General features: G+C 33.2%; 2 protein-coding genes across 2 annotated transcripts; both read left to right on the top strand.

Annotated features, from left to right (window-relative positions):
* Positions 1-2139: 2139 nt before the first annotated feature.
* LOC101207720 (putative casein kinase II subunit beta-4) lies at positions 2140-6369 on the top strand. Its single transcript, XM_004138885.3, has 5 exons — positions 2140-2779; positions 3144-3362; positions 3968-4077; positions 4150-4315; positions 5826-6369. The coding sequence occupies exons 1-5, from the start codon at positions 2524-2526 to the stop codon at positions 5960-5962; spliced, it is 888 nt and encodes a 295-aa protein (XP_004138933.1). The 5' UTR covers positions 2140-2523; the 3' UTR covers positions 5963-6369.
* A 6974-nt stretch (positions 6370-13343) lies between these two features.
* On the top strand, positions 13344-17327 carry LOC101207479. The gene is made up of 3 exons (XM_004138884.3): positions 13344-14743; positions 16340-16604; positions 16723-17327. The coding sequence occupies exons 1-3, from the start codon at positions 13659-13661 to the stop codon at positions 16900-16902; spliced, it is 1530 nt and encodes a 509-aa protein (XP_004138932.1). The 5' UTR covers positions 13344-13658; the 3' UTR covers positions 16903-17327.
* The last annotated feature ends 217 nt before the right edge of the window (positions 17328-17544 follow it).

Raw genomic sequence — 17544 nt, 5'->3', positions numbered from 1 at the left:
AGAAAAATAGAAAACACAATTAACAAAGATAAAAGCACAACACAACGGAAAGATAGAAAACACAATTACGATTTTATTACTTAATCCAATACTTTACAATTACATTTCCTTTCTCGCAAGGCTCTTAAATAAAACCTAAGCTTTAATCTCCACACCTTAATTCCTTTATCCACTGGGATATTATTCCTCTTTCTTATCTTTCTCCTTGATCACCTAGCAACCACCTTAAAGATAAGATGCATCCCACACACAAAACTAGAATGTTATGCTCTCTCCAAATGTAGTAACTTAAATCATCCGAAAACGGCTAACTTAATCAGTTTTTCCGCATCATAACCCATCTTACCTTTTCTCACTTGGTATCAACGTCTGATCACTCGGGGTAGGAAAACTTTAAAACGTAAGTCAAATACTTAGTGAGTGAAGATTTTAGAAAAACTTTTTTGGGAATACAAGTTAAGTACAAAATCATTTTCATTTCTTAAATGTGTCTTCCAACGTCTCATTTCCTAAATCACAGAAATCTCACATTAGCTTATCTTATTCCTTTTCACCAAGAGCATAAATCCTTCTCCTTGCCAAGCCTGTTACGATTCACTTTGGCCAACATCTTGCGATTGAGCTATTGTGATGTTCTCTCCATCCATGGCGTATGGGAAGGTTCCTTATTCATTCCTTTCTCGTTGCATCGATCGTCTATATGACGTCTTTTACATATGTGCACACCACATAATCACTGCTCACTTGATAGGAATAAGGTTAATGATTTGCATACATTCATCACGTTCAACATATAGAAAGCATCGATTTTCTCTATTTCAAACAACAACACAATAATAACAACAACACAAAGATACCAAACACATTATGCATAACTCATATTCGAAAGAAGAAAAAAATATTACGAATCACTGAGTTTACAAATCATCGTTGCATGAGTATTTAGTTTAAGAATGTCACTTACACATGCGTGTTTAGTTTTAAGAAGGTCACTCACACAAATATTTGATCTTTTTCTTCCCTCGAACACCTCTGCTTGTCTATAACTTTCTCAATAGCAACTTAATTTCTTGCATTCTTTTGATAAAACTTCCAAATAATAACATTTCTTTTAGGCTTTCACCCCTATTTATATTAATCCTTTGGACCAGTTACTCTCTTTGTCCGTCAGTTCCAAATTACAACTTTACATGTGTCGTCCTATTGCCTTGCCGCACCATGTAACCAAACCAAGCTCAACATGTCAACTCACGATTAAACATTCCCTCCAGATGCAAACCTTATCATCTTGGGAAGCCAAACTCTTCCTTGTCTTATCTCCTCGAAAAGCTAAACTTTTTTTCTCACCTTTTCTTCCTCGCCTTCTCTTTCTCGCAACAATCTACAATCATATACTTCTTTTCTAACTCCTCTTCAAGTTACTTCACCAGATCACCTAACTCCTCTTTGAGTTACTTCACTAATCACCTAACTCCTCTTGCGATAGAACGTTGCGACAACTCTTCCTCCATAGCCTTCTCTCAATGTGACTTCCTTCATTTCCTTTAAATTTTATCTTTAGAATGATCATCCCACTCCTCGACGCGTCTCTTCTTCAACAAGACTCCCTTTCTCGAATCTGGGCCTCACATGTATGTCATCTTGAATTACAATTTGTTCACCTTGCATGTCGAAAAACAATATAGAAATTTGTCTAAATTATGGAGAGATGATGAAAAAAAAACTGCCAACCCAACTTGAACTTTTTGAGTTGGTTGACCTTACATATTGAACGGATAGGGCTTATTTTTTTTATTTTTATTTTATTTTTGTTAATTTTATACTTTGGGTTGATCGAGAAAAATTTATCCAACACGACTTACGTACAATAGATAAAATTTTTAAAAATTAAAGTAGTATGACTTGTAATTTAAAAAAAGAAATTAAAAAAAGGGGAAGACTACCTACCAAACTTGTAACCTAATTTATAAAAAGAGATATTTAACTCAAAACTTTATTCCTTAGTCATTTTAAAAACTAAAAGACGAAATAATAATAATAATAATAATAATAATAAATATATATAAACAATAATACAATAATTTATCGTCTGAAATTCTCGTGGTTTCTCAAAGCAACCCTTTACCATACTCTTTGATTTTTCATTTCAATTTAGAGAGAGAAATTTTTTTAAAAAAAAAAAGAAAAAAGGAAAAAAGAAGAAGAAGAAGCCGAAGCAAACTGTTCTCTTCCACTTCTTCAAACCCTAGACCTCCCCTCCTTCGATTCCTTCTTCCATCAAACCCTACTGTTTTTCTTCCCCCTTTCTCCTCCATTTCTCTTCCACCTCCATTTCTCCTCTTGCTTTTCTCTCATCCTAATGACTTCCTCTCATTCCCTTCTCTAAACAAAAACCCTAATCTCCCTTTCTTCTTAGCTCCCCAATCCCCCCGAGTTCTTCTTTTTTCTTTTGGAGGGGGTGGGGAGAGTCCCTCCATCACTTGTTTCAATTTGAATTTTACAAGCTTTGATTTCTTCAAAGATATGTATAGGGATCGAGGAGGAGGAGGAGGAGGAGGGGGGATTGGTGGTTCTTCCAAATCGGAGATCGTTGGTGCTACCTTGGATCGAAAGCGTATCAACGATGCTCTCGATAAACATCTTGAGAAGACTTCTCCCTCTACTTCAAGAGGTCTTCATAGTAAGGAGAAGGAGAGGCTCTCTGTGCCCTCCACTTCTACTGGTAAACCACAGCTTGATCATCGTTCTGCCTCTTTATCCAAGAATAAATGCTCCGATGGTTAGTCTTCTTGTCTTGTTATTATTATTTTTTTTGTTAATTTGAGTTTGTTTTTCCCTTTTTAGTTCGTGTTATTCAGTTGAATTTTGGGTATACGCTTGGGAAATTTGGAAGAGTTTTTAACTCTAATTTTTGTTTTAATCGGGATCTAGGTTTTTTAATGTCTTTGTTCCGTGTTTTGAAAATCTACACAGAAGTTAATTGAACTGGGTGTTGCATTTTTGCTATCGAGTGTTGTGTCCAATGATAGAGTGGTACTTGGGTTCTATGGCAGCATTATTTTCTCTGGAGATATTCTTGCTATCGTTTGTCTTCTTCTTCGATTTTTTTTTTTTTTAAATTTAACAATTTCCATTAATGGCAGAGGAATCTGAAACAGACAGCGAAGAATCAGATGTCAGTGGTTCAGACGGAGATGATACATCATGGATTTCGTGGTTTTGCAATTTGAGGGGAAATGAATTTTTTTGTGAAGTTGACGATGAGTACATACAAGATGATTTCAATCTCTGTGGCTTGAGCAGTCAAGTTCCGTACTATGATTATGCACTTGATCTTATCTTGGATGTTGAATCTTCTCATGGTGAGGCTATCTTGTCCGATCCTGGATTTCTCGTTTCCCCACCTTTCTTGATTTAAGAAATGTATAATGCTGCCCTCGTAAGCTTCCTTGACTTTCATAATATCATTTGGAAGTTCAACATATGTGTATCTATTAGACTGCTGGTCTAATATGTGTAATATGATAGGAAATCTTGGTTTGGTATTCCATTGATTGGATGGTATGAAGACACTACTGTCCCTTGTTAGGAAGTCTAGTTCCTTCAAAAATATTTTGTTTAGTATTTGGTAGATTTTGGAATTGTTAGGGAATTATTTATTTTTAAAACTAAAACAGTACAATCCATTCTCAGCTCATTTTCTGGAATTGTTTAAATTTTCCCATAATAACTATGAGAAAATTTTAGTCTTCACTGTTTCTACATGTTAACCAGCTCCCTCTTTCTTCCTCATTCTTGCTTTGGAAGATCAGTACTACTTGTAGGCTTGTGTTCGTAGAAGAACGATACTACTTCACAGTTCATACTTCATATCTTTGTTCTTTGTACTCATCTGTTTTTCGTTGACGTGCATTTGTTTGTTTTCCATGACAATTTTGACATATTTGAAGTGTATGGCCGTGCACAGGTGACATGTTCACTGAAGAACAGAATGAACTAGTTGAGTCGGCTGCTGAGATGCTGTATGGTCTAATTCATGTCAGATACATACTAACTGGCAAAGGAATATCTGCAATGGTAATTTCTTGTTCAAGTTTTTTAAATTTTTACTTTTCCCCTCTGTTTAAACTGCTAACTAGAAAAATACAGCTGGAGAAGTATAAAAACTACGACTTTGGAAGGTGCCCAAGAGTGTACTGCTGTGGACAACCATGCCTTCCAGTGGGGCAGTCAGATATTCCTCGTTCAAGCACTGTAAAGATATACTGCCCAAAATGTGAAGACATATATTACCCTCGTTCAAAGTATCAAGGCAGTATCCTTTTTTAAATATATCATGACTTGTCCTTCTGCCTTTTCTGTCCCTTCCTGTTGTTATTTTATTCTCATATATAATTATTTTGATTCTTTGCTTCACGTCTACATGCTTGTTATTGAATCTGTTGTGAAGTATGTATAGCCATTTTTTTTATGAGATTGATTTCTGCTGTGCTTTTTTTTCCTCAAGAAGCATACGTTAACTTTAATAATTTTTGTGTAATGTTATTTCTCTCTCATGTTGCTGGTTAAGATAATATTTGGTTCTATACTACTCTTCATGTGAGTTTTTTCCATGTGTATTCTTTGTGATCCCAAGCTGAGTTTATATTTTGCATAGTAAAAATAACAAAATCACAATTATTACATTGTTATGAATGGTCAACTGTTATAGCAGTTTAAATAGTTGTTTCAAGGCCTTGATAGTCTTTAGTTGTTGTGTAGAACATTAGTTTTCCAAGGATGTTCTCCTTCGCTGCGAATGGTCACTGCATTTTCAATTGAGTCATCCATGACAGATGCTTGATCATGCTTGGTTTCTTTTTTTTTTTTTTTTGATATCCACGAGTGTTCAGGCTAGCTTACATGCACTTTGATTAATTTCATGGGATAAGTGGCCTAATTCTACAACATTTGGTGTCAAGCAAACTCAGAATATTAAGTTATAGATAGGTGGCCACCATGAATTGAACCATGTTCTCTTAGCTCTTTATCAATATCACGTCCCCTTATTTTACTACTAGGCCAACCTATAATGGTTTGATTGGTTCTACAATATTACAAAAGGTTATGCTTTGTTATAAATAGACGAGGCATGGCCATGTTTCTTTTTTTCCTTTTTGTTAAGTGCCACCTGCTACGGCAAATCAGAAAGTCAGTTTCACATTCTAAGTTTTTTCTTTCCATGGTATTTTGAGATTTAAGGGTGGGTTTGGAACATTTTTGGCAGGGTGACCAGTGCCTTTAGTTAATTTAAAGCACATTAAAAAAAGTTTTATGTTGTGTTTGCCTGTTTGCCTGGTTAATTAAAAGTGGTTTGGAAAATTCTGTAATCACATATGACGCATCTTGGAGAAGCAGACAAGTGGTGTATCTATTGAAAGTACAGATAGAGAAGTGCTTTCACTTGATTTTACTTTTCTTCTAAAGTCGCTCCCTTCCCTGATGTGTTCTGTTAAGTCAGAGTTGTCATTTTGGATATTCCATGGGCTGCAAATGTATATTGGACACAGTTACGAACTTGCATGCAGATAAATTTGGCTTTTAAAGGGGGCTGGGAATGGATGTGTTTTCATTTTTTACATGTTAATCTGTGGCTTCTCTGTTTTAGTAATGGTTTTGGATTTTTGGTTTATGGGTTCGTTCTAAGGCAAATGTTGGGCACTTGAGTTGCCTTTTTCTTTTCCTTTGCAAGCGAATACCTGCTTAACTAGTCTCTTTATGAAGCATACTGTTACTATACACCTATTGCCTCATGTTGTTCATGATTTTCCTTCACTTGGCCTAAGATATCGATGGAGCATATTTTGGAACCACATTCCCACACTTGTTTTTGATGACATACGGACACCTGAAGCCACAAAAAGCCACACAAGGGTATGTTCCCAGAGTTTTTGGCTTCAAGCTTCACAAAAAGCATGATTGAGTTAGAAAGCTGCACGTTGAGTCGAGATCCTTCGGTATTCATCCATTTTCAAATGTGCTGCCTGGTGCAATACTTCTAATACCCTTTTGGGACGTGGGCTGATGGATGCATGCACTCATGGTTCTAACTATCAAAGGTAAAATTACAGCCAGTTGTTCAAAAAGTCTCAAAATGATTATTAAAGAAAAAAAAAATGTTCACAAATGCAAAATTGTCATAGTAGCTGAACATGTCTTTCTTTTCTTCTTATTGTCGTTTCATGAATTAAAAATGGTGTTTGTAAGTTTATTTCTCTTTATGGGTTGATAATCCAAATTATTTGCTGTTATGCATTCCCGTTCTTGTACTTGATTCTTTCTCCTCGAGTTTTATATAATACACCTTAGCTTTTATGCCCTTTACTACCACCACTCTTTCCTATTTCTTATTTCCTTTAAGTTGTAATAAGAATGTTATCTCTCTTTCTCATAGACTCTTTTGGAGAAGTTTGGGCTTCTGAAATATTCTGGATTGAATATTTTTAGTTTATGTACTGTGTTTTGGTTGATATCCAAATATACCAGAGCTCGTGTTACAAAATCAATTTTTTTTGCAATGAGGATATTGTTTTTGCATTGCTCTTGATACTTGCTTGTGTTCCATATCTGTCTTGGTTATGTGGATTGTGATTCATGGTTTATAAATGTTCTTTTTCATGGTAATGCTTGATTGTGAGATGGAATTGTGATATATTAATTTCTTTTGGGGATTATAATCAATTAATTATGAATGGTGACTTTTTAATTTAAACTCTTATTTGTTGATTCTTTTGTTAATTTTGTTTTTATTTACTTCACTAAGTCAAGGTAACCTTTTGTTTTTTTTTTTTTTTTCGTTTCTTTAACAATTAAGCGTATGAACATTTTTCTCCTACAAAGTATCTTGTAAATGTTACTTGGACATGAGGTTTGTTTGTTTTCATTTTTTTTTTTTAATTTGGTTGAGAATATACATGTTTGTTAAAGGAAGAATGAAAATTACTGTGAAGATTTGCCATGAAAGCTAGCACAATATAAAAAATCATAGACCTTATAGGAAGTATTTGTAGAACCAAAACTAAATATCAAACAATGGAGCTACCATTTTTAACTTTTTAAAAGTTTATTATTATTGGTTAAATGCTTACTAGTGCTTTAATCTCTCCCCTCTCATATCTTCACAAATCGTGAATACAACTTTAATCTGTTTTAAAAACAATCCAACTCAATCCTGATAGTTTAAATTTATAGAGTTCTTCTTTTCTTAAAAAAAAATCATAGTTTTTGGAAAATTATATTTTGATCATCAAAGCGTGGGTGTATGGGCATGCCTTTGAAGGGTTTTGGGTTGGAAGTCTGATTTATTTATGTTTGCATGATAGTAAATTAGTAATTAAATTATTTTATTAAAGCACTTCCATGATTGAATGGAGGACTTTGTATTAATCTGAAATATTGAGAAATTAGTTGGTTTGGTTGGTGGTTTAGTTTCGCGTTATGATTTGAAATCAATGAAACAAATCAAAAGTATTCTCTTTTTTTCTTTTTAATAAAATTGTTCTTTAAATCAGCCGTAAATGTTATTTATTGAGATGAACTATAAAACACCCAAAAAAAAAAAAGGATAACTTATTAATTGTCGCTAAAAAAATTATTTATTGTAAAATTAAGTCAAATAAACCCATCGGAAAATTGTCTTACAATTATAAGAATAAATATCAAATCATTATTTCCCTCCATAAATGTAGTTCTATTTCTCTTTAATTTTTTATCAAAATATTGTATCATTAAATTTAAAAGGAAAATTATTTTCAATGACATCGTCCCAAAATATTTACAAATTTAATAAAATATTACAATCTATTTATATCAGGTATAGATGAATAGAGATTGTAGTCATACTGCGATATTTGCTATATTTTGTAATATTTAGGTTCGTTTTTCTATATTTAAATATGATCCATTGACAATTTTATATATAGGTTAAAATATCATTCAGTGTCTTGAAGTTAATTTTACCGAAATCGATGAGACAATGACAATAATTTTTATACAAATAGATATAAATGTATTTCTAAATTTTATAGTAAAAATGCTATATAGCGACTAAAGTGAAGATTGAATAAATGTATAAGAACTAAATTGAACAAACTTATACAGTATTTTAACCTATATGCCTTATTATATATAGTATTTATGAAAGAAAATATTTACGAAATATAGAAATGTTTCAAAATTAATCAATAGTCATCCATGGAATTGTATTTCATTTATAGGTTCTACAATTTTACTCTTGTTTACAACAATTGTTGACAATTTTTCATGTATATGTATTTTATATTGTTTTGTGTTTTGTGTTTTGTTTTGGAGAATTGATTCTTTTGATTTTATATTCAATTTGAAAGGAAATAATTCTGTGAAGTAACTGTGGGAACTAATTGTACGTATTTGGTTGTTTTAAATTAGCTGTCTTTGATATTATTCTTCTTTGACTTTAATCACTTCGAATATCAACATTTTTCTTTTTCATTCATTCAATCCTCATCTATTAAATTAAGAAAAAAAAATCAGTGGTACAAATTTAATTAACTATTACCGTAATTCTATCCGTTTCAAAATAAAAAGTAAATACACTTTTTATCTCTAAAGTTTAAAGGTGATGTCTATTTGGTCTCTAAAGTTTCAAAACGAATACTTTAGTTCTCGAATTTTAAAAAATAGTTCAAAATAGTCCCTGAAGTTACTTGGACCGTTAGTTGGCTAATGACAAAATGATGTGGCCGTTAAATATGATTAGTTCATCTTGCTAAATTGGCAAAATGTATTATAATATTATTTTTTATGACGTGACATCTTCTGCTCTTCCCATTCTCTTCGTCTTCTCCTTCAACCTCCCATTGTTACCGTTGTTGCTAATGATGAATGAAGTACACATAATTAACATGGAGAACTAAAAAAAATCTGACAATTCATGAATGTCAAAAATCAAAGCGTAAGCGTTGTCTAGTGGAGGAAAATTAAGATAGAAATCTAGAGCGGGGTATTTATTTAAGGTCATTTTGGTTCAATTTTTTTTTAAAAAATGAATCACTTAAACTCCGCTGCAAATCGACTGTTCTTTAGACGGTGGCAATCGAAAACCACACCAGAATGAATTCTGGTCTAGAAAAATGGGATGAATCAAGAAGATAAATTGATTGGGTTGTTGTGATGGTGGTGGAGTTGAAATGACAACGTCCATTAAGGTCAGAATTGTTAGCATAAATACTTTAAATCTATATAATAAATTAACTCAAACTCATTTATTCCAAATTATCAAGAATAAGTTACATACCAGATTCCATCCCTAGGTAATTGAGTTATTGTCTTCCTCAACCAAAACTTCGAGAGATCTTTCTCTTGATGAGATATAAGAAAGACTAAGTGCTTATTGTTTTGGTATGTTGGGGACCTTAGTCATAAGTCTCTTTATATACTAGTTCAAATGAACTTTATTATTCGTTTACTATTAAAAATGAACTTCACGGTTCATTTATGGGTAATTTTTGGATTTATGTATTTTAAAAACCTTGAATTTATTTGTGTTTGTAATTTTAAACTTATTTGTGTTTGTAACTTCGAATTTATGAATGCTTAGCTTGAATTTATTGTATGAAATTTTGAATTATATATGTTTGAAATTTAAATGTAACAAACCTATACAACTCGATTTAAACGTAACTAGATACGAAAGAAAAAAAAATCTATACAACCCGACAACCCAACCCAACCCATATTTTACGGGTTGGGTTGGAAACTAAATTCGGGTTGCCAACCCAAATAACCCGAAAATATGGGTTGGGTTGAGAATGCCCCCAACCCAACCCGATTTCACCCCTACTAGGTAGTGGTCAAGGACCAAGTTTTTTGTGTTGTATATTACCATTCTTTTTGTATGTATTTACTTAAGTTTTGTATTGTATAACAGGGTGATTAGAAGTAATGAGGATCACTCCAAGGTCATGTATTTTTAGAGACCCTTTTGGATTGTAATTATTTTTGTAACTAATATCTAATATGAATATAAACTTTGATTGAGACTCTGGAATTGCCTAGATGAGTGTGTGGTGAGACACACTTGATATGATTTTGAGTATGAGGATTGCATATATGTATAGAAGTGAAAATCTCTCCCCATTTGTTAGGTTTGACTAACCCATATTTTAGGGATGGTACTGCCAACATTTTTATTGAATTTCTTGAAAAATATTTGATCAATCTTAAGTTTGAAAAAGAATGTTTTAAAGAGTAGATTCACACCACGATCTAGGTTAGAGGTTTCACCAAGAATGAGGTGTGACAGAGAGAGCCGCACTCTAGAATTGGCTCTTATCTTTTTTCCTTCTGTTTGTTTCCATTATCATCTTGTCTTAAGAATACTCTTATTTTGGATTGATATTGAAGTCGGAACGTTGGAGATTTTGCTCTAGATATATCCATCGTAGCCTTGGTATTGTCCTATTTCTATCTTTGTTTGCTATTTTTCGAAATACATATGTGGAATACCTAACATTGGATTTTGAGTAATGCAAAATAAATAACATTTATTTATAAATAAAATTAAATATCATTTATATACATAACTTGTTTAAATAATTACCGATTTTGAGATTTAAAACATATATCCCAACACCCTCCTACTAGAAACGGGTAGATGCATAATATTAATGCGACTTAGATTCCTTTAAAAAAAAGTTGGTGGGTTGGGATGGGTCGTCTAGAATAATCCAGAACTTGTTCGACAAGCTAGATTCAAAGTTGTCTCAAGGTGTTTTAAGATTAAGGTCCTTGAAACTTTGATCGTTCATGAATGTTTGAGTAGCATTTGTTCTACCAACGGTATTGATATCAAAGACTATCATAAAAATCGATGAAGAAAGAAAGAAAGAAAGAAACGGTCCAAATCTAATAATAAAAATCCATCAACATTAAAATGAATCCATATTTTATAGGCATTTGATTAAAATTTAAATTCCCATAATTTAGTTGAGAATGACATTGGAACCCTAATTCATGATTCTATTTGAAATAAAAAGTTTGTTTTAATTTCAAGGTGTGTCCTTTATATTTTAGGCCCTAAGGCCTAAACCATCGCTTTCTTCCATCCCATTTTCCTAAATTCCTAAAGAGATCAAAGTGATCAAAGTGGTTGGATTTTGATCATTGATCTCAATATTTAAATCTGAAATTTATGTTTCAACATTTCAAAAGCTTTGAAACTTTTGTGTCAAAATTCTTGAATTGCATCAAAGTTTTCCATTTTTGTGCCCTTCAAATGCTCTTTATTTCATTTCTTCTCCTCCAAGTATAATCATCTTATTTTATTCATTTAATACTATTGCATTTCTTTCCATTCAAGTGCTTTAGTATATATATACTTAGAAAATGCCCCCAAAAAAGACTTAACAATTTCAACCTTTAAGAAGTAATGATGGAGGATTTTAGGCATGTCAATTTATTAATACAGTAATCATTTTTTAATAAAATAAAGATTAATAGATTAATAATTATAATATATATATATATATATAAAAAAAGATTTATAACAAAATTTGACTACTTCTTTCCTGAGATAGCTGAAATTGAGAACTAATTTATTAATACATTTCGGAAATGATCAAATTGATAATTCTCTAAATTAAGATGTAAGATCATTATTTTGAATTTTTTAGCATAATATGTTTGTTTTGGTTAAATTATATATTTAGTTTAGAAAGAATTCAAGAAACCAAAACAAGACTCCCAAACAATTCCAAAACCTAAAATTTCATATGTAAATAGCATGTGATTTGCTTTTCAAGCAAATATCACAAGCTGAAGGTAGATAAGAAGTTCAAACGTTAAATATTGAACTACACCACTTACAAAACTTATATCCAACTTTACAAACTACGTTTATCTTAAATCTTTGTCTATGTAACTTGTTAAAAGTCAAATTATAAATCTATTTAGATCTTACATTTCAATAAAAACTAAAAGAATCATATTAATGTTGACTCTTTATAATCTCTCGAGATTTTTTTAGATAAAATAAATAAATAAACTAAAATTTTTTAAAAAGAAAAAAGAACTATTTGAAATTCGAAGGTGTAATGATTAAAACAATATAAGTCTAAGATGACACAAACAAAATGGGGTCGATAATTACTAAGTATATGTATTATATAATATACATACAAATTCTTTTTTGTTTCTTAAAAAAAAAAGACAGATTATTTAATATCATCTTAAGGAATGTTATACTTAGTCAAACATGCAATAATTAATTATTAATCAATAAGTTAATTCACCAAGTCTCATTATAAAAAAAATCTAATTCAATTAAAAGAATAAGAATGTGTTAGAAAAAAGATAGAGAAAGAGAGCAAAGGTAGTGTTAACGATAATTTTAATATTGATATTTGTGTTGAGGTAGCAAAGGTTTATATTATATAGTGACCTAATTTGTGTAAATCTGTAATAATTTACTTTTAAATTGTAGTATATAATAATTAATCTCTCTACCATATAAAAAAATTCTACCAAAGGTGGATGGTATTTTATCTTTTGTATATTAAAAATCTAAACGAAAATTAAATAGATAAATTGGTGAATTCAGATATACCACGTATTTTCATCATAACCGTTAGATCAAGTTAACATTGCATCATAGTCAACATCAACACAAATTTAACACCAGAAAACACTTTTTATCTAAAAACTCTCGTGTGAACAATACCCTCGGTTTAGTTTAACAAAATAAAAACATTTCTCTAAATTTTTTTTAATAAAAAAACGATGTAAAAATATTAATTTCACTAAATTTAAGGACAGTGAATGTTGGCCAAGTTTAAGGCAAATTAATGCACAATTAATTATTAAAGAACCTGATAAAGATAAAAGAGTCACATTTTAAAGTATCAATCTTTAGAACCATATCTCTAATGACTTTATAACTAAAACATGCTTGGAATCACCATATATCTAATAATCAATAAAAAGTATTAAGACGTTTTTATTATAAAAAAAAAAATTATAGTTCAAAATTAAGATTATGACACTCTCCCTTAATAGAAGTGATTTATTTAAGGTAAAAATTGACATAAAACTGGAGGGTTTAGAGGTAATAAAATTAATTTTCCGTAATTAAAAATATGTGAGGAAGAAAATGAAGCCATTGACAGTTTGACACCATATACCCCCGTGGAAGTAAATAAAACGAAGCCATACAAGAAGAAGTCATTTAGTAATTACGTAGAAAGTGTAAGGGTATTTTGGTAAAAGTGGATGTGAGTTGCTTTTTTTGGAATTGATAATAAAAAAAATTTGTAATACCATAAATTCTTCGCGCACACCGCTCCTTCTCTCTCCTCACTGCTTCATTTCTCTCTCTATCTGGGTGGATTTTGGAGAACCGCATCATCGAGTTTTCTCCGCTGAATTCGAAGATTTAAACGCTTAACCATAAGCTTCTTACGAGAACAAGAACAAGAAGAAGGATTTTGAGTTTTGGATTTTGAAGTTGAAGATTGAAAGTTTTCGTTCGGGGGAGAATTTGATTCTCTTTTTGGTTTTGGTTTTGGTTTTGGTTTTGATTTTGATTTTGAATCTTGGTTGGTGTTTTTCTTCTTCTTCTTTCAATTGGGTTTTTTTCTTATGTAATGCATCAGAAGAAATCTGAAGTTCAGATCGGAAAAGAAAGCAGCGGCGTCTCTTCCGATTTCAATCCATCCCCTCCTCTTCTTTTCCCATCTTCAATCTCAATTCATCAGAAACATCCCCCGCCGCAGTCTCATAATAATAATCAATCTCATCAATCTTTTCTTTCGTTCACAACCCCTCAAATCTTAATTGAAACTCCTTCTCATCATGACCCGATTGTGCCGTCGCCTTCATCTTCTTCGTCTACTTCGCCTTATAAGAGACCCCTTTTGACCCATAATCACTCTTCTCTCACTAAATCTCCAACTCTTTATCGTCTCCCTTCAGCCCCTCAATTCAATTCCGTCGATCCTTCTTTCTTTTCTGTTTCTTTGGCCGTTCGGAGTGCCGCTTTCCGTTTGCTCCGTCGCCTCAAGCAGCTTCGTCGGCTTCGTGTTCATTTGCGGTTGATTCTTTTGTTTTCTCTACCCTTTTTCTATTTCTTGGTTTCTCATCCAACCCATTCTTTTTTCCTTGATTTTCTTTCGGCTTTTGCTTTCTCTGCTGCCCTTTTGTTCTCTCTTAATCTCGCTGTTCCTCGCCTTCCCTCCATACGTTTATTCTTCGCTCGCTCCTTCCCTGTGAAGCTCATTTCGTCATCTGCATCGTCTAGAACGCATCTTCCGGTTTTTTGGTCAATTGGGTCTCGGTCAAAATCAGAGAAGAGATTGAATTCTGGTTGTTGGGTTCAGGTCTACAGTGATGGCGATGTTTATGAGGGTGAGTTTCATAAGGGCAAGTGTTCAGGTAGTGGTGTTTATTATTACTATATGAGTGGTAGATATGAAGGAGACTGGATTGATGGAAAATATGATGGATATGGTGTTGAGACATGGGCTAGAGGAAGCCGGTACCGTGGGCAGTACCGGCAGGGGCTACGGCACGGTTTTGGGATGTATAGGTTTTACACAGGCGATGTTTATGCCGGAGAATGGTCTAATGGGCAAAGCCATGGGTGTGGAGTTCATACCTGCGACGATGGAAGCCGATTCGTTGGGGAATTCAAGTGGGGCGTCAAACATGGGCTTGGTCATTATCATTTCAGGTAGCTAAAAGTATTTATCTAAAAATTTCTAGCATTTGGAATCCAAATTGTCCATTGCTTTTTTGCCTTTCAATAACTGTATTTGAATATATGTATTGGTTTTTGTTTGAGTTCTGTGTCTTTTGGTGAGGTTTGTTTGGGCATTGAATGCTTACTCGATTCCTTGCTTTTATATACAATGATTTGACTACGGTTCTTTTTATATGCTTCTAATCACCTTAGTTCTCGTCATAAGGTTTGGAAATTAGTGTCTTTGATCCAACAGCGCTGTGCAGAGGAACCACTTAAATATATGCGTTTTTTCTTTCATTTTGTTTGTGCAAGGAGAGGTGGGATGTCATTGGTCGTTGAATTACATAAACTCATTTGCTTTGAATATTTCTTATCCATATGGCCCATCTCACCAATGCCCCTCCGCAGAAGTGATGCCCTGTTTTAGAGAAGTTATGTACCACTGGACCAACCCTTGGGATGATATGAAATCATAAGTTGAGCAGTGTCTTGGCTTTCTTTTGACCAAAAACGCCTTGTTCTCTGCAATATTTGGTTATTATTAATGCCCATTCAGTTCCATGGATTTGCATGCGACTGTTTCTAAGATCAATGTTTCAAGAAGCTATTGAGACTTACACCTTGGGCCAAAATTCTAAGTTTAAGCCTTGAGACTTATGCCTTCATTGAGCCATAAGAGGCTTGCTTATTGAGGCTTAAGTTCTATGTGCCTTGTGGCCCTCGTCGAATGGTTAGAAAAATAAAATAGAGATTTACCTACCTTAAAAAAATATTAGGGTTTGAGTTGTGGCAATTTGAATTAGGACCACTTTTGTTGCCGTGACTTTAAAAAATATCGAAGGTAAAAATCTATTGTCTAAATCAATCCTATTAATGATAGTATTAGTAGTAGTATTAGTAGTAGTAGTAGTAGTAGTAGTAGTAGTAGTAGTAGTGATGATAAAGATATCCTTCTGGATTTTTGATTAAGTGAAAATGTGGGGGCATATTTTCTTTTCACTTATATATGACAATCATGTTCAGCAGTATTTGGTCATACCAATTTAGGGTTTTTAAAATGTTTTTTAATTCACTCTTTGCGGCTTACACACCTCATACCATCTCGAGGCTTACGCCTTGCCTCTTCAAGAGGAAAGGCCTCAAGGTCGCCTTTAGCATTTTAAAACATTGATAAAATGTAGGAAATTAGAAAAAATACTCCAAAAAAGAGCAACAAAGAAATAGAGAAGGGGACCTTGGTTTGATTTGCTCAGGCTTGTGCCTTGAGATAGTTGTGGTAACTGAACTGATAATGACGTGAAACAGCTCTGTAGGGAATGTGTGTGTCGTTGCCGCTCCAGTTTCGGTGAATTGTTGAATCATCTTTCATAATCTGAGAGATTTAGGACAACTGTTCATGTGCTACCTTGAAATTTGTGCTCGCAGGGCTTGTCATACATTAATTCGGAGGCAGTTTTTCTTATCTTTCTCACTTCTTGATAGACTATAATCTTTCTGTTGTTCTTGGATACTATTTCTTTTCAGATTTATTTGATGTATCTCCCCTTTCATTACTGATATTGTAACTTTTTTCATATTATCTAGAAATGGGGACACATATGCTGGTGAATATTTTGCCGATAAAATGCATGGATTTGGGGTTTATCAATTTGCTAACAATGGACACCGCTACGAGGGGGCTTGGCATGAAGGCAGAAGACAAGGACTTGGAATGTATACATATAGAAATGGAGAAACCCAATCCGGTCACTGGCAAAATGGAGTTCTTGACATTCCTAGCACTCAGAATTCCACTTATCCAGTGTCCCCCGTCGCAGTTTATCATTCCAAAGTACTGAATGCAGTGCAGGTAAAATCTCTTTTGTACTGACGTGAGCCATTTGATTCATTTTGTGTCGTTCAACTCCTCTCCATCTTTCATTCAACAGAGAGTTTTCTGATTGATTTGGAATTTGCAATGTCTACAGGAAGCAAGACGAGCGGCTGAGAAAGCCTACGATGTGGGCAAAGTGGACGAAAGGGTTAACCGAGCAGTAGCAGCGGCTAATAGAGCAGCCAATGCAGCTAGAGTAGCAGCAATCAAAGCAGTACAAAAGCAAATGCAACGCGGCAGAAATAACGACAATATGCCAGTTACAGTTGTTTGAGTCTCTTCAGCAGCAGTTCATCAGTCAATAACTTCATAGGAAGGTTTGTTTGATTCCTGTTCGGTTTCTTTTGTCTCTCCTTACTTTTTAGCTCATGTGTTAAAGAGGAGGGATCGGATATGGGAAACTGAAGAGGAGCTGAAATAGCTAGAATTGCTCTGCATTAACATTCTCTAATGAGGGGAAAAAAGGGTGGGGGGGAGAGAGAGAGAGGATAAAGTATATGCATATGATAAACTAATTTTACACTTTGTTCCATTTTTGTAAAGATGAGAGGAAGAGAGAAGGTAAGATGATGTGAATGAAATTACTGCTGGAAGCGGATGAAAGTCTTATCCCCAAAGCTATGTTGTATTTGAATTTGCTGCTCTTTTTCTTCATTACTATATAAAATTGTCCATACGTAGCCTGATGTGACAAAAGTATCCCTCTTTGCTTGCAACTCTAAACATTGCTTATGAATTTGCAATCTCTCTAGTAACTACGAAATACAAACTCGATGCACTTTTATAGTTTGTTTTTCACAAAACTACCACCTTCATTGTGGCAACTTTCTCGAATATCAGAGCTTCTTTGCTTTTAGTTTTGGTTGCCACTTTATTGGAATTTTTTTTCATACCATCCCTATTTAATATGTTCGAG

This window comes from Cucumis sativus, chromosome 2 (assembly GCF_000004075.3).
Source record: "Cucumis sativus cultivar 9930 chromosome 2, Cucumber_9930_V3, whole genome shotgun sequence".
Classification (NCBI taxonomy): domain Eukaryota; kingdom Viridiplantae; phylum Streptophyta; class Magnoliopsida; order Cucurbitales; family Cucurbitaceae; genus Cucumis; species Cucumis sativus.
This window is presented reverse-complemented; position numbering and strand designations above follow the sequence as displayed.

What these genes read in the sequence shown, in the direction of transcription:
- LOC101207720 (XM_004138885.3), top strand. Translation starts at nt 2,524, where the DNA reads ATGTATAGGGATCGAGGAGGAGGAGGAGGAGGAGGGGGGATTGGTGGT. An exon ending in GGATGTTGAATCTTCTCATG is followed by an intron (nt 3,363 to 3,967) that starts GTGAGGCTATCT and finishes GGCCGTGCACAG; the next exon opens with GTGACATGTTCACTGAAGAA. An exon ending in GCAAAGGAATATCTGCAATG is followed by an intron (nt 4,078 to 4,149) that starts GTAATTTCTTGT and finishes AGAAAAATACAG; the next exon opens with CTGGAGAAGTATAAAAACTA.
- LOC101207479 (XM_004138884.3), top strand. Translation starts at nt 13,659, where the DNA reads ATGCATCAGAAGAAATCTGAAGTTCAGATCGGAAAAGAAAGCAGCGGC. An exon ending in CTTGGTCATTATCATTTCAG is followed by an intron (nt 14,744 to 16,339) that starts GTAGCTAAAAGT and finishes CATATTATCTAG; the next exon opens with AAATGGGGACACATATGCTG. An exon ending in AAGTACTGAATGCAGTGCAG is followed by an intron (nt 16,605 to 16,722) that starts GTAAAATCTCTT and finishes CAATGTCTACAG; the next exon opens with GAAGCAAGACGAGCGGCTGA.